The sequence below is a fragment of the Eumetopias jubatus genome, unplaced genomic scaffold, assembly GCF_037043125.1.
Source record: "Eumetopias jubatus isolate StellerSeaLion01/CBP00866 unplaced genomic scaffold, mEumJub1_p1.0 scaffold_15, whole genome shotgun sequence".
Taxonomy (NCBI): Eukaryota; Metazoa; Chordata; class Mammalia; order Carnivora; family Otariidae; genus Eumetopias; species Eumetopias jubatus.
In genome coordinates, this window is record NW_028274821.1 from 77,813,497 (window position 1) to 77,836,514 (window position 23,018).

The following is a 23,018-nucleotide window of genomic DNA, read 5'->3' on the forward strand; positions in this document are numbered from 1 at the left end:
CAATTCACAGCGCTCACCATAGCACATACCCTCCCCAGTGTCTATCACCCAGCCACCCCATCCCTCCCACCCCCCACCACTCTAGCAACCCTCAGTTCGTTTCCTGAGATTAAGAATTCCTCATATCAGTGAGGTCATATGATACATGTCTTTCTCTGATTGACTTATTTCACTCAGCATAACACCCTCCAGTTCCATCCATGTCGTTGCAAATGGCAAGATCTCGAGAATGTGGGTTTCTAAAACTGGCTGGGCAACCAGCTGATGAGAAGAGCAAGGTCCAGAGAGGGAGAGACAGTAGCCCAAGGCCACAGAGCCACCCGCACAGAGCTAGGCCGGGAGGCCCACGCCGGGTGCTTGCGCGGCTGGAATCTTCCGGCAGTTGTGACGGCTCTGTCTCCTGTTCAGTACTGTGCCTGGGGCTGGACAGGTCATCTGCACTTCTCATCTGGACCTTCAATTATACACTAGCTTCTCCTGCTCAGCACTGCTTCTCTGTGTGAACCGCCCCCTCCTTGGAGTTCATGACCTCCTTGAGGCTTGGCGGCCGGGGCCCCATTTCCCACAATGCCCGGCATCCTGCTTAGTAAGGTTGTCGATTCCATAAACATGTTAGACTAAAATGAGCTTCAGACCTGATGACGTGAGGCACACATATCCTTGTCTGACAGATGGGAAAACTGAGGCCTTCGGAGGGCATGTGCTTGACAAGGGCCACTAAGCGAGTTGGTGGTGAGGATACAGACTTCAATACACATCTCCTAACGCTGGGTCCACTGTCCTTTGCCGTATGTAGTGTCATCTCTGGTTCATAAAGGTGAAATTCTGCCCAGGGGGAATCTATCATCTCCAGCTACTTCATTAGTTAATCCTGTGGGACACGGTCAGAATCGCCAAAGCCCAAACAAGTGATGGATTGAATGGTTATTTCCTTGACCACACACAGACCTCTGTGCTTGACAAATAGACTCCTTTAGGCAGCAAGATCATGCATGAAATGAAATCAGATTCATTTCACAAGGCATTGTGAGATTTCACTCATGGCTTCCTCCTCCGGTCCTACAGGTGAGGACCACCTCTATGATGTGGAGGTTTCAGGGCAGGAGTCAGCAAACTGAGCCACAAGTGAAAGTGGACCCGCCTCTGTTTTTGGAAACAAAGTTTCCTTGGGATATATGCATGTTCCTTCATTTAGGTGTTATCTTTGGAAGCTTTCAAGTGACAATGGCAGAGTTGAGGAGTTCCAAAATCACCTAGGTGGCCTGCAAAGACGAACATGTTTATGAATTGGCCCTTTACAGAAAGAGGTTGCTGACTCTTGATTACAGAAACCCCACCACACAGAGTCTCTGTTTCTCAGTTACTTTCTCTCTCTTCCTTTTCGTCCACTCGCCATATTGATTGCGACGGTTCTCTGCTTATGGTGTTCTACCTGGCTATAGCAGATGCTTTGAATGACTGTCTCAGTTCCCTTACAAAAAAACCCCGAGACTCAGGGAAGCCAGGGTTGATTCTCAGACTGTATCACAAATCTCTTTCCAGTAGCTCCTATTGCCAAAAATGGAATTTCAGCTGACTTAATTTTGGGCTCAGGATGCTTTCAAGGAAAGGGAAATTTCAGGAGAAAGAACAGGATTTCGGAGTCCTGGAACCTCCCATCTCTGGATTTGCTCACTCTGGGAGGTGGGTGCCAACAGCTCTATTTTATATAAGAGGAAATGCCCAGAGATGAAAATCCCACCATGGCCACACCAAGGGGATGGGGAGTAGTCAGGATTCATAGCCAGATCTAGCTGAATCTGATGCCACTTGTACTCCTTTCATGGGACATGCTAGAGAGAGACCAAGGTAGGAAAACCCCATTAGATGTTCTCCTTCTCCTCCCACTCCATGTCCTCTCTCTACCATCAGCCCTGGGTGTATCCTTCTCTGCTGGGGAGCCTCCTGAACTTGTTACATCCCTTCAAATTACACACACTCCAAGCATGCTCAAAGAACAAGGCAGAGTGGGTTTCCAACTTCAGTACTTGGGCCTTCCTCTCACTACCTGGCGTGTCCTTCCCTGGGAGCCTTGAACTGGAAGAACGGGCAGGGTTGAGGCCTCAGTTCTGCTCACCAGGACCAGCAAAGAGAAGAGGAAAGGAGTGCAGACTCTCTTCTTGCAAGTGGAAATGGAGTGAGCAAAGATAAGAAGGGCAGCCAGAAAAGTAGGATCTGCTTTTGGGCACTTGTAATAATCCAGACACCAGGTCAGGACTTTCATTCATTCATTCATTCATTCATTCATTCATTCATTCATTCGTTAATCATTCATTCAAAAATATTAACCCAGTGCCTACCGTGGACCCATCCTTGTGTTTGGTGCTGGGGATGGAAAGCTAGGATAAGCCATGTGCTTATCCTTGTGACACTTCCAGCTCCGTGGAGGATACAAACATCCCCCGTAGAACGTGCTGGTAAATGCAAAATTAAAGTGGTGATGAAGTCTGCAGAGGGGTAAGACCACAGCAGCTACTACAGGGTGAAACAGGAATGAGGGTGGGATGGCATGGTGGCATGGCTGAAAACAGGCGATGTTAGTGGAGATGTCACAATGAGTCAAAGGGTCGGGGGAGGGGGGCATTCCAGGAGAGAAGGTCTGCGAGAGTTCTTGTGGGACGGACGTGGGAGTGCTGGGGAGGAGGCCTGGGCGGCAGGAGGACACAGAGCCCTGGGGAAATGGGTGGCTGACCAGGCAACACATCCATCCTAAATGCAAAAGGAAGGACTGAAACTTCTAAGCAGAGAAGCAACATGACCATATTTACATTTTAAAAATGGCCACTCTGGCTCCAGGGTTGAGAATGGGCTGGAATGCAGTGAGTAAGATGGCTGAGCAGGGGATTTTAGCGGTTTGCAACAAAGGATGGAGGTGACAGGGACTGGGATGACAGTGACGGAGAGGGGAGGGCTTGCTGCTGGGCGTAGTACAAAGGAGATGCTCATGCTCCTATTTAATGCTCACAGTCACCCCGAGAGGGCGCTATGGCTACCCCATTTTAAAGCCAAGACTATTGAGACTACCGGCTCCTGTCCTGTCCGGGCCAGGGTCAGCTTCCAGTCTCCACTCTCCCAGGAAGCCCTGTCCCACAAGTTCTCAAGTGTTCCCCTATCTCTCGTTTCTCCCAAAGCTGGGACAGCCTGAACCATCCAGAGAATGGGTTCCACTTTCCAACATATCTACCACCTTGCCCAGCACCACTCATGGCCCTCAGAAGACCTTCACCAATGTTCTCTGACTTGCTTTTGAGCACGCCTTTCAACCTTGACTTGTCGACTGGGGAGGTGAGACTCACACACAGGCAGGGACTTGGCCAAGGTGGTGGCCAAGGTCACACTGAAAACTGGTGGCAAATCCATCCAGGACTGGAAACCATGGCTCCTGTCGCTATCAGATGACCCCATAGTACTGACTCCCTTCTGAGCCCTTCAAAGTGGCAACGGTTGAACGGCCTGATGGCAGTCCGTATGCCCCTAGACTGGGACACACAGCCCAGGTCTTGCTTGCAGCTGGAACTGGAGGGGTAGGGCGAATGAACACAGATTCCCAGGGCTACAAGGTCACGGTTTCCAACCAGCATAGAGATGTGCCTTCCTGGTATGTCTAGCTCTTTCTTCCCCTGCCTCATTGCACTTTATCACCTCCTCCCTGTGGCAGTCAGGATGGCCTGCATGGTCCCAGCAAGACCGCAGGGAGTTGCTGGCTCACTGTGTTTGGAGAGAAGAGCTGCTGGGATGGTGGTGGCAGAGGCCGGGGAGAGGGCTGGCACGATGGGAGCTCGGGCAGGGCTGGGGGTGAAGGCGTAGTCCAACAGGATGACGGAAGTCACCCCCAGGTGAGGGACAGACACCCTCTCCAAAAAGAAAACCAGGCAAGGGGAGAGGCACTTGGGATGGGGGCAGGCATGATGCAAAGGAGGCCAGGTGCACCTCATGGACAGGGGATTCTCTCAGATACACAGCCAGTCCTGCTGGCATGATGGAGAAGGGACCTTAGAGAACTGGGCTCCCCCCAGGTTTCACAGAAAAGACCAGAGGCCTGGACAGGTGACGTGACTTGCATGCGGTCCCACGGCATTGGCCCCAGATCGGAGATCCACCCACACACCCGGCCCGGTCCTCCTTCCCAGGCAGCTTAGCTCCCTCCACCACCTACGCGTCTTCTCTCCCTCCTTCACCCCTGCCTGTGCGCTTGACTGACATGAACTGATTTTAATCCTCAGCTTTAATTTTACTAGCCTCACTTGTCAGAGGAGGATGCTGATGTGCAGAAAAGTTCAGGTTCACATTCAAGAAGGTGCCGCTAGTCGGTGGCGTGGCTGGGATTGGAACCTAGGCGGCTCCCTGCAAGCATCCATGCTCTCACTATTCTGCTCCATGGCTCTCTCAACCCCACGGGCTCCCAGACTTGCCCCAGCTCACCTTTGCATTTTCCTCATGAGGGCAGTGAGCGCTGAAGGTGCTTCAACTCTTGTACACATACAAGAAACAGCCAAGAAGGGTCACAGTCCTTCCCGGGAGACCACAGTGTCTGCAGAAATAGGCATGGGGTTCTAAGTGCATCTGGCTGGAGCAGAGGCTTGTCTGGCCCCGAATTCACCGTCTGTGCTCCATGAAGAACCAGCAACCACACCCATAACCGTGACGCTACCCCTCACAGTGTCAGGAAGGCTTTCCCTTGACCCTGAAAATAGGGCAGAGGAACTTATGTGAAGGGCATCGAAATCCACTGCTCGACTCTCTCAATTCCCCTCCTTGCTGCAGTCTTTTTCCTGAGCATCTGTCCCCATCTAACATACTTATATTTTGATACAATACAAGCTCCACAAGGATAGGTCTTTTAAAAATTGTTGCTTGATTTGTGTCCCCAATGACTAGAAGAGTGTCAGACACACAGTTGGTGCTTGACAAATACTTGAAGTACATGAGGGAGGGAGGGAGGGAGGGAAGGAGGAGTGGGGGAAGGAAAGTAAGAAAGAAGGAAGGATCCACCAGGAAATAGCTGGAGAAAAGAGGAAAGGGTGGTCGGAAAAGGGGAAGAGAGAGAAAGGTAACAAGGAGAGAAGAAGAAACAGAAAACACAGAAGAGAACAAAGGAAAGAGGATTGAAGGAAGCCATGATGCAGGAAGGAGGGAAGGGGAAAGGAAATGGAGAGAAACAGAAGAACAAGAAAAAGAAATAGAAATGAAACAAGCAGGCAGGCAAGCATCCCAGGGGCCTGAGAAGGAAGAGGAAAACGCGGCTGGAACCAGAAGTGGAGGGAGAAGAACCCAGCATTAGCGGACAGAGGGGAAAAAGCAGCAGCTCTCCGTTGGCAGGAGGGCCAGGGGGAGGAAAGGGCAGCCCTGTCCTCCCCACCCTCCCCCACTGGACGCACAGCCTGGCCTTCTGCAGCATATGGAGGCACTGGGCCAAACCGTTTAACTCGAGTCCTGTGGCTCACTCTTCTTTTCTTTTCAAAGTTTGACTCTGAGTTTACGAGGGGCGTGCTCCATGATGGATGTTTTTCCAATTAGCTGTAAATAGCCCCGTCCGGCAGAGGAGACCCATCGACTTCCCCAGCTCTAATTCTGGCTGCTGGATTGGGGGAGGGAGAAGACAGGTCAAGAATCATCCATCACCAACTTCGAAATCTCCAACACAGCAGATACCAGAGAGCCAAGGCTGGGGAAGAAGTGAGAAGCAAGCCCTATTATTCCATTCGCTGCAGAGGCTGCAGAACCTTCCCAGGTGATGTGTCAAAAGAGCTACTCCCCACACAGGGCCTTTTCCATGAAAGGTGCCAGGGGTAGGGACATAGGGAAATCCACAGTGAAAACTGAATTGACATTACTAATGTCTACTTTATTTGCCCTTAGTATGTACCAGGTGCCATAACCGATTTCTTTTTAAGATTTATTTATTTATTTGAGAGAGAGAGAGAGAGAGAGCACGTGCGCACACACATGAGCGAGTGGGGGGAGGGGCAGAGGGGGAGAACCCCCAAGCCGACTCCCTGCTGAGCGCAGAGCCCCAGACAGGGGCAATCCCAGGGCCCTGAGATCAGGACCTGAGCTGAAACCAAGAGTTGGAAACTCAACTGACTGAGCCGCCCAGGTGCCCCCTCACAAACTTTTTATATAACTTAACAAAAATTCATCCCCAAGTCTATGAGGCAATTATGAGGCCCATTTCACAGGTGATAAAACTGAGGTATGAGGAGGTAGATAACTTGTCTAAGAGCAAAAGTTGCCCAGAGCAGCTATGTAACCCATGCTCTTTCAGTGTCCACCACACATGGGTGGAAACATGCAGAACCGTTCTACATTCTTTCCCTCTTCCCTACCCCAGGTGCTTCTTCAGCCCACTCTGCAGAAGTGAGAGGGCCACATGTCTTAATTGCCTTCATGTTTGCCAGAGGAGCCCTACTTCTTTCTGGGCCCTGGTCTAAGCCCTTGGAGCGCTCCTTAATCAGTGGCATGGGATACATGTTCGTACCCCACCCACCCACCACTCCCTGTTCTCTTCCAAGATTGCAACCTTGAACTTGCCGTTTCCCCATCCATATACAACACTCAGGGGTGAGCAATTACATTCACAGCTGACTGCCTGAAATATGCTCTAGTCTCCCTTCGGAGTATGTGTGATCATCAGAGAGTTGTGGACCTCAGCCCCGAGATGTAGCCCTTTATGGAGTCCTGCGTCCGCTTCTGACGCCTCCTTACCTTGAGGGTCATTGTGAGAAATAATGATGCATCAGTATGGATTTCATCTGGTGAAGACACTGTCTTGAAAGTCAAAAGGAATCCCCTTTAGAGGAACCAACTAGAGAACCTGCTGTCTGGTCTTAGTGTCAGGTAAAGAGAATTTCCTGAATAAATGGTCCTATCCCATAGACCCTGCACGTTTTATTGCTGAGTGTTTCCCTTTGCACTTTGACTGTTAAAGCTCTGCATTAAATGGCCAGCTCCTTTTTTTTTTTTTTTAAGATTTTATTTATTTATTTGACAGAGAGAGAGAGACAGCAAGAGAGGGAACACAAGCAGGGGGAATGGAAGAAGGAGAAGCAGGCTTCCAGTGGAGAAGGGAGCCCGACGCGGGGCTCGATCCCAGGAGGGCAGACGCTTAATGTCTGAGCCACCCAGGCGCCCCTGTGGCCGGCTCCTTCTAAGAACTATGCAACACAGTATGGCACAGATCACTCCGCATCAATCTAATCTGGTTTTGAGTAATTTTCCTTATTCCTATTTTGCTTTCAATCTGATTCCCTTTCTTATTTAATTCCTGTGCTGGATTTTTTTTTTTTTTTCACTGCATAAACTTAAAAAATCTTCCCCAAATCCTTTGAGGTATGAGGTAGGACAGAGAGCAAATAAAGAATGGAAGGGGAAGCCGTAAATGACCAACACTAGTCTAGCCCAGGTTTCGGATGCCAGGCTGTGTTAACTGCATCAGGACTAGGTCAAAGAAAAGTTGAGGTTTGCCAGTGAGCATGGAAGACTTCTTCTCAGGCTTTCCTCCTACAAACACTGGTTCTGGAACCTTCCCAAGGACTCCCTTACCTTTGCTGCGGCGGCGACTCCGGTACTGCTCCGTATAGAACGTCAGCTGTGTTTCGTCGTCTGCCTCTGAACCCGAAGTCCCCTTGGTTCTCCCAAAGCTGATTCCCCCTGAAAGGAAGAGCAATCTGTTAGTCACATAAGCTTCCTGGAGCTTGTTAAATCCCTCATCTGACCCAAAGATCAGCAACCCCACCCCCAGACTTCTTTCTGTAAATCCCAAGTGACTCGGGAGCTGGCATGATTTATGGACGGAGTTGGGGCTCTGCAGTGAGGTGGATCTGGGTCCTAACCGTGGCTTGGCAGCCGCGAGCTGTGTGACCTTGAGGGGACACCTCCTTTTTCTGAGCCCTGGGTTCTCTCTTAGTAAAATGGGGCCAATAACTATTGACCTTGTAGGGTTGCTATGAAGATTAAAGGAGATAGGAAACATAAAATATCTTGTTTGTGGCAGGTCCTAACTAACTGATAGCTATATTGTTGCTTAGTAAGATGAGCCTGTCTCTAGGAAAACATTTCGGGCAACTTAATTTCACACACATTTCAAGCAAGTGCTTCTTTGATGCCAAACCAAGAGCCAGACACTGGAGGTACAAAGATAGTTACAGCCCAGTCCTTGCCAGCCAGCAGATCACAAGCTAGTCAAGGAGACAAATGCGATCCTAAGGAGCCTTTAACCTAATTCATGGTTATGTTTTCCCACACAATGAGATGCTGAGAATATGGGGGAGAGCAATCCATTCCAACACGGAGAACCTGGGAAGGTTTTATGGAGGAAGGGGGATTTCAGCCAGAGCTGGAAGGATGAATGAGGCTTCAGGGGCAGAGAACAGAGTTCCAGGGAAAGGCAGGAGGTGAGCGTCCCTGGGGATGGGGAGCGTGGGCGAGTGGGGGCCACGGTGAGTGGAGAGCTGACAGGAAGGATCACTGGAGCCTCACGGTGGAAGTTCCTGAGTGCCACAATGACGGCGAGTTTCGGGTGTTACGGAAGGTCCCAGAGCAAGAGGATGAGTTCATTAGCCGCACATGCCATGAAGGACATGACAGTGGCACCCAAGCCTCAGAGTGGGTGCCATGGAGAGCAAAAGCTGGGAGGCTCAGGGATCCCTTCGTGAGAGGCCATGAGGGTCTGGGTGAGGCAGAGGGAAATGAGGATGGGGAAGAGGAGGAGGGAGGAGCAAGGGTGTTTCAGAGACACACTCAGGAATGTGGGGGCGGATGGGTGATGCATTCCCACATGATGAACAGTGGATTCCAAAAGTAATCAAGATAAAAGACCAGAAAGAAATATGCCAAAATACGAATAAGCTAATTCTGCAGGGAGGAATACAGATAATTTTTTATTTTCTCTATGCCTTTCTCTCTCTATATATATTTTATTGTTACCAAAAAAGCACAGAATGTGGGAAGAGAGGGATTAAAGCACTGGTAAATTCTTTGCCCTAGAGAGGAGACAGTGAGGAGAGAGCTTCAGAGCATGGTGGGGGTGCATGGTGGGCAGGGAAGCAGAGAACCTTTAGTTTGGTTTGGATACAGATCTTCAGACACCAACATGGACATCGATAGCCTGTGTCTGGGAGGAGACTCAAGGACCTGGCAGAAGTGGATGTGCTGGATGAAGAAGTGGCTGAAGGCAGGGGATAGAGGGAGACCACTTTTCCCTATAAATATTTTGTATCTTTTGAATCAAGCACCATACAAACCTATTACCTATTCAAAAATTCTACCCGAGGAATAGAAGAACATAGATCAGAGGGAAACATGGCTCAATCAAAGAAGAGTTTCTTATGCCATTTCTCTGGTAGGGCATCCAGTATACAGAAATCCCATATGCAGATACTCTGTCTGCAATATGGTTATTGTGCCTTCATTCACTTATTCTAGCAACATGTTGAGCAATCTTCTATATGCCTAGAAGATGCTGATACATTATTGCCTACAATCTTCATCATGATATACTCATAGCAAAAAGTGTAATTAACAACCTAGATGATAAAGATACAAGGACAAGTATGGGCAAGGTCACACAGCTGATGAGTACATGAGTACAAGAATTAGGATTCAGGGCTAGTCTGTCCAGCTCCACATTTGAGCTTTCTAGGATGCAAATTACTTTCCTGGAAATAACTCAAGAGGGAACCTTAGGGAAGGCCGACTGTCCTTTCAGCATCAGGGCACCAAGTACTGTGTGATGAGCTTCACATACATGCTCCCATTCCAAACTCATAGTATCCCTTGGAGGGAGGTATACTGATGCCCATTTTATAGATGAAACAACCATGTTTCAGAAAAGTGATTTGGTAACAGTGAGTGAGGTTGGACTTGGTACCCATGTGTGACTGATGGCCAAGTTCAACTTTTAACCACTTTTGACACTGCCTCTCAAATTAATGCTCTGTAACATTAATTTGATTAATGAATGATTAATATCTGCCTTCTCCCTTCCCTGAGACGGTATGTTGTACTAGATGGGAGAGTATAGCGGACAACAATGTCTGATCTTTGTCCACGAATGTGTCCTTGGCCTGTCCCTGTCCCTTAGTGTAAACATGCCCAACCTCCAGTAATTAAGGGTAGGGCCTAGAGACAGCTGGAGACTCCAGATTCTACGAGGTGCAGCCCTTCGTTTAAAGGCTCTCTTTTGAAATGGAGTTGGCGGAAGCCCCATGGACACTCTGGAAGCAGGGGAAGAGCAAAGGTCTCCAAAAGTCAGGAGGGCTTTTTAAACTGCCGTTGACATATTTTACTGTTACAGAAAAAGGAAAGAGAGAAAGGGAGGGAGGGAGGGGAGGAGGGAGGGAGGGAGGAAGGGAGGGTGGAAAGGAGAAGGGAGGGAGGAAGGGACGGTTTTTGTTAATCTACACATAATTCTTGGCCAAGGGGAAAATGAAAGCGTTGGATAAAATAGTTACTTTATGTATAGAAAGCACCTGTCATCCTTCCTGCTATGTTTTGGGAAGCAGAGAAAAAAGGAGGGGGTCTGCCCCCGTCAGAAGTCTACCTCAGACACCTCCACATCCCCTTCAATGCTCCACCACCCCCTCTTATTTAAAACTTTCCAACCAAATCCTCCCCCGCCCCCATTTTCCTTCCTCTCCCAAACAAATGACCTACTATGGTCCTGCCATGGTGAACATGACAGACAGGACTCAGACAGGATCCTTTCCCTCTTGGGACAGGCTAGCAGGGGTGAGGGAAAGTCACCAGATAATTCTAATACAATTAAAAAAAAAAAAAAAAAAAAGCTCACCATTGCATAGCCCTGTCTCTGCTGGGCACTGTTGTAACCCTTTACATGAATCAACTTGTTTAATCCTTAAATAACCCTAGGAAGGAGGTTACTACTTTTATTCCCTTTTTTAATGGACGAAGAAATGAAGGCACAAGGAAATTAAGTAATTTGCCCAGGGTCACACAGCTTGTCAGTACCAGAACCACAATTCATATCCAGTCAATGGCTGCAGTCTCTTCCTTTGGTCTCTATAGCAGTGTACAATAAAATATGCACAGATAGCTCACTGAATGTCCACAGCCATCCCTATAAGGAAGGCATTATGAACCTTGTCTTACAGATGAATAAACTATGTCTCAGAGAGCTTCTGTGAGCAAGTAAGCGAGGGAGTGGAGACTGAATCAGGTCTGCTTCCCTGCAAAGCCTGCCTTGTGCCTAAAACAGCCTGGGACACTGTGTGCACACGCATGCGTGTGTGTGTGTGTGTGTGCACCCAGGGAGAGCAGCAAAAGCTTGATTTCACCTGCGAGGATTAGCAGGTGTGTTACTTGCCCCCCTCCACTTCCAATGCCAGGGAGCCTTTTCCACTTCTCACAGCTCCTCCCTTGGACTCTACACTTGTACTATTGGTAGGAACTCCATTCAGCCTTAGCTAGATGCTAGGGATGCCTCTACCATTCCACATGCCCAAGCGCACGAACATCATGCCCCTGACTACCATGAAGGCTTCTCCAGTCCCTCTCCACTCCCACACTTCTGACCTCACCTCCTTCCTGTAGGTACCAAGCTACCATTTCCAGAGTGGAAGCTAAAGCTCAGAGAAGTTGCTTCTACACCAACCTGCCCAACAGAAATATAATGCAAGCTGCATATGTCATTTTAAATGTCCTAGGAGCCACATTAGAAAGGGAAAAAACAGGGACACCTGGGTGGCTCAGTGGGTTAAGCGTCCAACTCTTGATTTTGGCTCAGGCCATGATCTCAGGGTTGTGAGATCAAGCCCTGCATCAGGCTCTGTCTGATGATAGCAGGGAGTCTGCTTGAGAGTCTCTCCCTTTCCCTCTCCCTCTGCCCCTCCCCCTCCCCCTGCTTGCACTCATGCTCTCTCTCTCTCAAATAAATAAATAAATCTTAAAAAAAATAATGGGAAAAAACAAACAGGTAAAATTAATTTTCAGAATATATTGTATTTAACCCAACATATTAAAAATCCTGTCGTTTTAATATGTAGTTAACATAAAATTATCATCACTAAAATATTTTATACATTTTTTCATAAGTTTTCAAAATCCAGTGTATATTTTATGCTTACAGCACCCCTCAATACAGACTAGTTGCAGCAAATGCCTACCACAGCAGAGAGCACACTTCTGGAGACATCAGACAACAGATACTATGGAGCATAATTAAGGGCTGGGATCTAGGCACAGAGAGAGAGATGAATAAGTCACAGACCCCACTAAGGTATTGAAATTTTTTTTTAATGTGAATTGAACGAAAAATGGGTTAGCTCAGATTCCACTAAAAGACAACAGCCATTGATTGGTCTGTGTCCTCAGACACTTAGAGTCCAGTAGGTTTCTACATGGGTGTCATCCATGAGCCACGAGAGATAATGCACTTGTGTAGAAAGACACAACATGCTGGGGTCAGACATGAGTCCTAATCTGAGGTCTCACTTACTAGCTGTGTGAGCTTGGGTGAGGCACCTACACTCTCCAAGTTCATCTTTAAAAGGGGGGACAATAACCCTCAGCCCCCATGGTCATTATGAGGAAAATGATAGAATGTATGTATCGAGCATAAAGACCAAAGAAGTGAGAGTGAAGGCACATGCCTCATTCATTCAATGTTTGCTTGAGTTTCACAGAAGAAAAAGGAGTGCCACTGGGGGTGGGTGTGACTCTCTGCCTTCTGTGACATCCTAAGGAGGTGGCAGCCACCCAAGTCCTATAGCCTCTGCGTGTCCATATAATCTGAAGGGGCCACAGGCCAATTACACACAGACTTGGAGATGATTCAGACAGATAGAAAAGAGCCCCCTCTGCTAGCATTTTAATATGAAATTGGTGATTTAGTGAAGTAAAGTGCAGCCATTAATTATACAGGATGACTCAAGTATTTCCATTTAGGGCTGAGAGAATGTGAGAATGGCGCAAGACCGGCAAGAGAAGAGGAGAGGAGCGGAATCAGCAGCTCCTTTGCCCTTGTTCCTTGGGCCCCCGTTTCCTCTGGTCCTGAACCGTCTAGAATGCAGCCTGAAGAAGACAGGCAAGGCACCTTCTCTAGTGTGGTAAGTGCTCTGGGCAGTTTAGATGCAATCGCCCATCTACACTTCACAAGGGGTCCGCAGGGCAAGCCGACCTGCAGATTCTCAATGTTGCTTATCAGAGATCACACAAATGACAAATGGCGGAGCCCCCAAATTTGAATGACTTTCGTCTGATGTAAAAACCCTCTGTTCTCATGAAAAGAGGAGTCCTTGGTCCTTAGGAAAATGCAAACCTAAGTCACAATGAGATACCACTTCACATTCAGCAGGCAGGCCATAATCAAAAGAATAAGAAAATAACAGGTGTTAGAGAAGCTGTAGAGGACAGGAAAAACAAAATGTGGTGTATCCACATGAGGGAATATTACTCAGCCATAAAGGAACACTGACACCTGCTACAACATGGATGGACCTGGCAGACATTCTGCTAAGGGAAAGAAGCCAGACACAAAAGGTCATATATTACATGATTCTATTTATGTAAAGCATCCAAAATTAGTAAATCCATCGAGACCAAAAGCAATGGTTGTCTGGGCTGGGTAGACGGAGGAGAGGAATAGGGAGTGATTGCCCATGAATATAAGGTTGCCTTTTGGGGTGATGGAAATATCTTAGAATGGTTGCACAAGATTGTGAGTGTGGGAAATGACAATTAATTATGCACTTTAAAATAGTTCATGGTTGATTAGAGCCATGCTGCCCGGGGCCGAGCTCAGGCATTCTGAATCCTGGCCCAAGGGGCCACCCCAAGGAATCACAACACTCCCTCATTCGTTTATTCATTCACCTAGCAATTACCAACCATGTGCCACTCTGTGCCAAACAACTGTTCTGGACACTGAGGATACAACAGTGAATGCAGCAGACGAAACCTTCCTGACTTCTGGAGCTTACTTTCTGGTGAGGAAGCAATTAAGACATTCCAGGCACGATGCTAAGCCCTCTCTACGTAAGAATCATTTCAATTTTCCTGATAAATAAGTGAAGATATTCAGAGGTATTTAGAGGCTTTCCCAAGAGGGGAGAGATATTTGATGGCAAAAAAAGGACATGATGCTAGGTTTGCTCTCGGGCAAATCAAGGCATCTGAACAAATTGAAAGTCACGTTATGGGAAAGTCTAGAGCAGGATCAGGGAGGCATGGTCTTTCCTGGCCCTCTGAGAATTAACTCATTGCTCTTCTTTGCAAAGGTATCTTCTCTGACCATGCTGCCCTTCCACAAACCTGCTGTGCCAGCCTCAGGGAGGCCTGCTCCTCCACACTCCATCTCCCGCGCTCTTGGTATCATGATGGATGGTGGTGACATGTTAAATTATTCAGGCTCCGTGTCTTCCTCGAGCTGGTGACAGCGATATTGCATTTTTAGATTACCCAGAACTGCACCAGATAGAGAAATATGTAGTTTGGGAATGCAAAAACCCATCTGACCCCCAACCGTCCGAGGAATACAAATGGTGCCATTTCCAGAAGAGGACAAAAGTGGCTAAAACTTCCCATGCCCCCTAAACCACACAACTCACGACTGCTCTGAGCTTTAGGGCTGAACAGATGTTCATATGTGTCTACCACTTGGAGAGGCTCTGACCATAATTGCTACCTGTCACTGGGCACCACTATAGGCCAGGCACTTTGCCCAGAGGTGACTACCCCTATCCCTCCAAATGTGCAGACAGAGGCTGAAGACAATGAGCTCCTTACTTGCAGTCACACAGCCAGTGAATGGCAGGGCCAGGATTCACATCCTGGTTTACCTGATCCCCCAGGAAAGTGGATTCTGCAGGATCCTTGGGTTTCACATTGAATTTTTAAAAGTGGTTAAAAAAAATCTTCAGGTAAAATATAATTAAACATGATAGTTAATTGTTTCAGAAAAAAGTGGAAATGACCTAGAGGCCCATTTTTAGGGGACTGATTTAAAAACAAAACAAAAGGGCGCCTGGGTGGCTCAGTTGGTTAAGAAACTGCCTTCGGCTCAGGTCACGATACTGGAGTTCCTGGATCGAGTCCCACATCGGGTTCCCTGCTCGGCAGGGAGTCTGCTTCTCCCTCTGACCCTCCCCCGCATGTGCTCTCTCTCTCTCATTCTTTCTCTCAAATAAATAAATAGAATCTTAAAAAATAAATAAAAACAAAAAAATGATAGCATACTCTTAAAATAGACTCTCATGAGACTATTAAATATAGTGACATAAATCTATATTTACTGATGTGCAGACCTCTCCATGATATATTGTTGAGCAAAAAAATATACAGCAAAGAATGCAGAGAGAGAGTCCACTTGTGTAAATTTATACACATTTGTTGATATTTAGTGTGAATTTCATTGTGTGTGTAATAAAAAATAGAAGAAAATAAATATATTAATTTAAAAAATAAAGACCTAAGTCAATCTGTGATGTTTATGATCTAGAATTATAAACTAAATTTTAAGAAGCATATTGGAAAACTGTAAGTGTAAAATGACCCTATTCTATTCTAAAAATACATACCCAGTAAAGTATATAAATGTTTGCATATACATATACATATGCATAAAAATATATTGAAAGAAATCAAGGTTCTTCAGTGGTTATTCTCTGAGTAGTTAAGATTTGGGGTATTAAAATGTTTTTCTTATTGTTGTTCATCTGCATTTTAGAATTTTCTTCCTATGAACATCTAATGCTTGGTAATTTTAAAAAACACTTAATAAAAGTTATGGTTTTTTTTAAAAAAATAAATGGTCTTATTGCTGCAGCGTAGGCTCATTTTTCACTCGGACTTGAGTGTAATATGGCCATCCCAGAGGTAATCATCCCACTGCCCAAGAATGGAGATATCTCAATTTGTCCCCACATTTTGGCCCAGAGAAACACCTATGCCGGAGAGAAGCTCTCCAATCAAGCTTAACTCAGTACCTCAAGAAAGTAAAGCTTTGTCTTCAGGGAACATTCTGTTGTTCCCTGCGGGAGGCTGCACTTTGCGAGGATGGCAGTCACAAAATCTCCCACCCCACACCCTCTTCCGCAAAGTGACTTCTGGCACTCCCCTATCAAAGGTGGAGACTGTTTTCCCTCACCTTGAATTGGGACTGCCTTAGGGATGAGTTTTTAATAAAGAGGCTGCAGGGGAAGTGACTCTGCATAGCCTCTAGGAATGGGTCATAAAAGGCCATGCAGCTTCTGCCTGGCTTTCTTGAAACACTGACATTCAGATGCTTACTCCCTCTTCAGATACCTGTCCCTGCACCATGAAAGGTCTTAGCCACACAGAGGGGCCACATGTAAGTGTGCCACCAGCAGTCTCAGCTGAGCTGGGACAGAAGAAGTTTCTAGATGATACCCACCCCACCTACCCTTCCAAACACCTGGGTCACCCACAGATGTTGGGAGTATTCCCAGATGAGTCCCAGTCATTGTGGAGCTGGGACAATCCTTCTATCTTCCTTTTGTCATTTATGAATTCCTGACTCCTAAATTCCATGAGCATAGGGTTGTTGTTGTCTTAAGGCACTAAGTTTAGAATGGTGTATTGTGCAGCATGAAGTAAACAGAGCACTCCCCTTGTCCAGTGCTACAAAAATTTCCACACTCCTTCCTACCCCTCACCATATGGCAGCCCTAGGCAATGGAAAGATGAACTGGGTGTCCAGAGACCCAGGTCTGGAGTCTGTCCTATTATTAACATGCTGTATGCCTGGAAAAGACATTAACATCTAGCAAATATCACAGAATGCTTAGCACCTTTACTGGCTTCCCAGCAATGGCAAGCAGCTCCTTTGGCCCTCACAATAATTGGATGAGATAGGCATTATTACCCTCATTTGCAATATGAGGAGACTGAAGGTCAGAGACACCACAGTGACTTGTTCAAGGTCACGCAGCTCATAAATAGCAGAGCAGAGACAAGAACACAGGGGCAACAGAAGGTATAACAGAGTAATAGAGCAGATTCCGGACTGTGAGGTTGGCCAAAAATCAAGTTCCCTGCAATTTCCACCCTCCAGACTCTGTCTATCCTTTTAGAATTACAGGCTCAGGCTATTCCATAACCCCATATGATGGACCTTCAGCAGCCTGAATATCGCCCATGTGCCCATTTATAATATTTCCCTCCAAGCTAAATATTCCTCCTAATACCTTCAGCCATTCCTTATATCATATGCTTTACAGAAACTGTGATTTTTTTGGATTACGACGTCAATGCTTATATATTGTAGAAAATTAGAAAAAACAAGTTAGAAGGTACAAAGAAAAAAATAATCCAGTTAATACTCTCCCTCCCAACAGATTCCCCTTATTTCTAGATTTTAATTATGCATTTTATGCATATTTTTTCACAAATAGACTCTACTGTCTTAGTACACCTTGTGAGTTTTGTTTAAAAATGTCTAAGCTTAAATTGATTCATTCATTTATGTCAGAAATACATGTTGGGATCCAGCTATATGCTTAGCTCTTTTGCTATTATATAAATTACATATATCATGTATGTCTGTATATGCACACATCTAATCTACATCTAAATGTATGTGTATACCAGTATCTTCATCTGTACGTACATCTATACCTAGGATCCACCAAAGTGTTAATAGCGAGTTTCTCTGAACACTGAGTTTTTGTTCTTTTTGTTGACCTTTCTTATTTTCCTTGTTTTCTTGAAAATGAATTGAGATTGTTTATGGAATTAAAATGAAGCTACATAAAATATGTCATATACATTATCCCATGTCATTAAGTATTGACTGCAGTATCACTTAACGTTTGCAATATATTCCATTGTACCAATGTATCATCATGCACCTCATCAATTCCCTATTGTTTGAATTGTATATTGTTTCCAATTTTTCACTATAATATCGCACCACATGTTCCTAAAGATAAATCTTTCTACACATCCCTGTGCATCCACGTGTAGAATTTTCTAGAGAGTAAAAAGATAAATCGCTGGGGCAAAGGGTATTAACATATTTAAAGTTTTGGTCCATATCGTCAAGATGTCCTCCAGGAAAGTTAGACCAATTCCATCCTGATCAGCAACATACAGGAGTGATTATTTCACTACCTTCCTCTATAGTACTGGGTGTTACATCACAGTTTTCCAATCTTAGTGTTTTTGATACGCATCCCATATTTCAAATTCATTTTGTCATACTCTCTTCAACATGCTCCGGTGTGCTCAAGTCCTTTTTGATCTGTGATGTCCAGACCTAGGCAGGATAATCCAGGCATGATCTGACCCACACAGAGCAGAAGTGGACTACTGCCTCCGTTTCTCTGACCCCGAGTCTTATGATGATGCAGCCCAGGACTGCTCCCACTTTACTGGCAGCTGACTTGTATCCACTATGCTCTCCGTCCTTTGTTCCCAGGCACTGCAAATGAATCTGGTCCTTCCCGTCATGTATTTGTAGAATTGATTTTTTCTAAACCAAAGCAAAGAACGTTTATACTACCAAATTGTGTCTGTATATTTTGGCCCTTCCTAGCATCTCGATACATTTTTTGGTCTTAGTTCTGTGATTTTGTGTTTTCACTATTCCCTGACTAGATGCCCTCTCTGAACTGCGTAAATATGAAAGGGAGCAGGAGATGAGAAAAAGGAATGAATAGTGACTGAATGTCTGCAACATATCAAACATAGAGTACAAATTGATGCTGATATCTTTGTTTTAAATATTAAGAAATTGATGTTTGCCAGGATCATTTGTCTTGGGAAAGACCACATAGCCAGGAGGGAAGAAGGATGAGGTGGGAAGTCTAACTGTGGTTCTTGCTATTCCTGATACCCTATGGCAAATCTTCCCGGATGTAAGGCAAGGAGACTGGTGTTGAAGAGCCCTAGATGAAGAATAGAACCCGATATGTATGCTTATAGTTAGAGAACTCGCTTTAGATTGACATTGGTCCCTTAATGAAAGCTCTTTGGGACCATGTAATTGAGTAAAATTGAATAATCTGACTATACTATCAAACGCTCTGCAATTTCCTCCTTTGGAAACAACCACAACAAAATATCATTCATTCAATAAATATCTGTTGAGAGCTTATAACTTGCCAGAAAGTGGATATGCACTGGGGAGTAAAACAGAAATATTCTCTGCCATCACAGAACTTGTACTTAATTGGGATGATTGGCTATTCAGATAAACACATATAAAAATCAATACACCTATGAGAAGCTTTGACAAATAGCTTGCTGACATTCAGATATCCTGTGTCTATGGTATCTGCCTGATCCACCTGCACCACACACCTATCCAAAGTAGAAATGCAGTTCGCTTGCCACGATTTATTCTTAGTGAACCCATGATGGCTCTGAGAGCTTCCAACTCCCCTTCACGCATGCTCACTGTGTGAATCTGACCAACTGACCTTGTCGTTCTTGAGAATCAAAATCAAGTTTCAAAAGTGCTTCACCACCTATTTGAAAGGAGGATACGATTTGTCCTTCAAATTATGGAAGCCTCTCTACTTACCCTTGATTCCTCTAAGAATATAACTAACCCTGTGTTCTAAACACATATAATCAAATCACTTTAGCCCTGGAAAAGTAATTTGCTTGAGTCTAGGGACTGAAATTGAGGCAGACACTTCAAAGCAAATACTTAGTACTTCCTCTGTATGTTAGAGCTGCCTTTCTTATGAAATATCTTTATTCTCCCTTTTCTAGTTTTCAGATTTTTTTTCTTGATATAAGTGACAGTCTGATAGACTCAGAATGAATTTAGTTTTATACTTTCATCTGGTAATAAGGTTTCAGTTGTTTCATGCAATGTGGTAATCATTTTCTTGTCCTTATTGTTCCAAAGGCAATTTTAAAAGCCTGTTTTATTTTCTTTTTTGTTTCTGTTTTTCGTTTTTTGTTTTTTCTCAAAATTTCCCACAATGAACTGACAAACTCGAAGGCTCAGGCTTTCTGGAAGTATTTTCATAAGTTTAGGCCAAACTTTTATGCATTTTTGGCCTGTTTTTCATCTTTGAGTTTCTTGTGCAAATATATTTTCTCTCTCTATGCTTCCCAAATTCCTCCTTCATTGTAATTCTCTGTGATTATTTGCACAGAATTTCATTTTTCAGAGTCTTCCTCTCTGTAATACCTCTATTTCATTTTAGAGTCTCTGGTCATAGAACCAGAAAAAAATCGATTCTCTGACATTAAAATATTACGTATAGGTGTTCATAAATCCTTGGTTATAATTTTTCACCTTTTGAAATATAAGTGTTATTTCTTGGTTTAATGATATCCAGTACTGGCAAAGGTTTTACAAAATAATCATTTTCCTAAATTGTTGCAAGCAGTGCAAATTTGTATGGCCCTTTTGGGAAGCAATTTGGCAATATAAAAAAGAGCCTTAAAAAATATTCATCCTTTTTGACCCACTTCTGGGAATTCACCCTAAGGAGACCACCCTAAATATAGGAAAGGCTTTACGCAGCATTACACTCATTGCAATGTTATTTATAAATACAGGGAAGTGGAAAATAACCTTAATGCCCAACTTGAAGGGAATGGTTAATTATGCTGGAACATTAAATGGGCCATGATGGTAATGAGATATATAGAAAATACTTGTATCCAATACTAATTTTAAGAATGGGGGTAAAAATCATAAAGTCTGTATTTACAAAATGATTACTATTAAATATAGCCGAGTTTCTGCTTATGGCCTGGAGGCGTAAGAGATTAACAGGCCTACTCTCCTCCAGATAACAATAAATTTTAGACAAAATGCAAAACAGTCAAAAACAAAAAACACCTGAGGGCTCTGGAAAGTAAATACAAGCAGGTATGTTTTGGAAAAGAGTTGAAACATGGAGAAAACAGGCAGCACAGTTGAATTTCCCAGGTTTCAAGCTCTATCCTGAGTGTAGGTCATAATTTCAGTCTGGCTCAGGGCAACTGAAACAGCAAGAAAAACTGCAGTCTTTCTGGACTAAAGACCCAGTGGATGGGTTCAGATCAACCCCTGCCATCAGGAAGGGAAGGAGGAATCCCAAAAAGAAGATACCCAGGGAGGGTCACATAATCTGCTGTGTAAGCCTTACACACATCTCCGGCTGACCTCTGAACCACACACAGATAAGTGAATTATATGCAGCACTGTGAAGGAAAGAAGAAACAACTGGGATTGAACTGCCTGCTCACGACATGCAAGACACTCAGATGGACGACGATTTTAACACAACTATTATAACTGTGCTCCCTACGGTAAAGAAGAAGATGATTATCATAAATAAAAAATACAAGGATCATCAGCAGAAGAATCACACACACACGGTGCAAATCAAGATTTTAGAACTAAAAGATGAAATAACTATATGAAGTTAAAAAACATCACTGGGTGGGCTTAAAAGAGATAACAGAAGAAATAGTCATTGGCCTTGCAGATAGATTAATAAAATTATCTAATCTGAAGAAAACAGAGGAGAAATATTGAAAAATATTTAGCAGTGTCTAAGGGATCCATGGGACAATATCAAAAGTTCTAAATACAGATAAGTGGAGTTGCAGAAAGCAAGAAGAGAGAAGGAAGGAAGGAAGGAAGGAAGGAAGGAACGAAGGAAGGAAGGAAGGAAGGAAGGAACGAAGGAAGGAAGGAACGAAGGAAGGAAGGAAGGAAGGAAGGAAGGAAGGAAGGAACGAAGGAAGGAAGGAAGGAAGGAACGAAGGAAGGAAGGAAGGAACGAAGGAAGGAACGAAGGAAGGAACGAAGGAAGGAAGGAAGGAACGAAGGAAGGAAGGAAGGAAGGAAGGAAGGAAGGAAGGAAGGAACGAAGGAAGGAAGGAAGGAAGGAACGAAGGAAGGAAGGAAGGAAGGAAGGAACGAAGGAAGGAAGGAAGGAACGAAGGAAGGAAGGAAGGAACGAAGGAAGGAAGGAAGGAAGGAAGGAACGAAGGAAGGAAGGAAGGAAGGAACGAAGGAAGGAAGGAAGGAAGGAAAAGAAAGAAAGAAAGAAAAAGAAAGAGAGAAGAGAAAACAAAAGAAAAAAGGAAAGGAAAAAAAAGGAAGGAGGAAGAGAGAAAGTAAGATTGAGATTTACCAAATTTGGTGTAAGAAAGACATTAAGCTAGCAAATTCACAAAGCTCAGGAAACGATGAACGGGATAAACACTGGGATGGGGGGAAGGCCTATGCTGACAGTAAAACTGCTCGAAATCAAACTTATAGAAACAGCCTTACTCTAGCCATTTCTATATGGCAAGAAAAAGAAAAAGGCATAAAGACTGGAAAGGAAATGTTTGCAGATGACATGATTGTTTAGAAAAATAATCACAAGGAATCTGCAAAACAACTATTAGAATAAATAACTTTAGCATGGTTGAAAGATAAAAGGTTAATTAATATATGAAAGATATTTGCATGTCTATATACAGGCAGCACACACGGAAAATGAAATTTCAAAAAAACAATTCCATTTACAAGAGTGCAAGAAACTACTTAGTAAGTTTAACAAGAGGTGTACAAGATTTCTTTGATGAAAACAGCAGAAAACTAAGAGAAATTTAAGAAAACCTAAATAAATGGAAAGATACACCATGTTTGTGGAGTGCAAGACTCAATACCATTAAGATGTCATTACGCCCCAGATATATCTACAGGTTAAATGCAATCCTATTTATAATCCTAGCAGGGTTTTGGGGTTTTGTTTGTTTGGTTTTTTTTGGTAGAAATTGACAAGGTGATTTAAAAATTTATACTGAAGTGCAAATAACCAAGAATTGCCAAGCAATTTTAAAAGAGAACAAAATTGGGAGGGCTTAAACTACTTGCTTTCAAGACTTGCAATAAAACTATAGTAACCAAGACAGTGTATTGTTAGTGAAAGTAGAGGCATATAGATCAATGAAACAGTTCAGAATCACACACAACAGATTTTTGATAAAGTTGTCAAAGGAAAGTCTTTTCAACAAATGGTCAAAGGAAAGCCTTTTCAACAAATGGAAAGCTTTTT

The 23,018-nt window shown here is 44.5% G+C and overlaps 1 protein-coding gene across 3 annotated transcripts in view; it reads right to left on the reverse strand.

Moving 5' to 3' along the window:
* Positions 1-23,018, reverse strand: part of ASTN2 (astrotactin 2) — a 904,520-nt gene that overhangs the window by 587,767 nt on the left and 293,735 nt on the right. For all 3 annotated transcript variants that reach the window (XM_028107899.2, XM_028107897.2, XM_028107898.2), the window contains one exon: positions 7,582-7,689. In XM_028107899.2, coding sequence (XP_027963700.1) covers positions 7,582-7,689 — 108 coding nt within the window. The remainder of the gene's footprint in view (positions 1-7,581; positions 7,690-23,018) is intronic.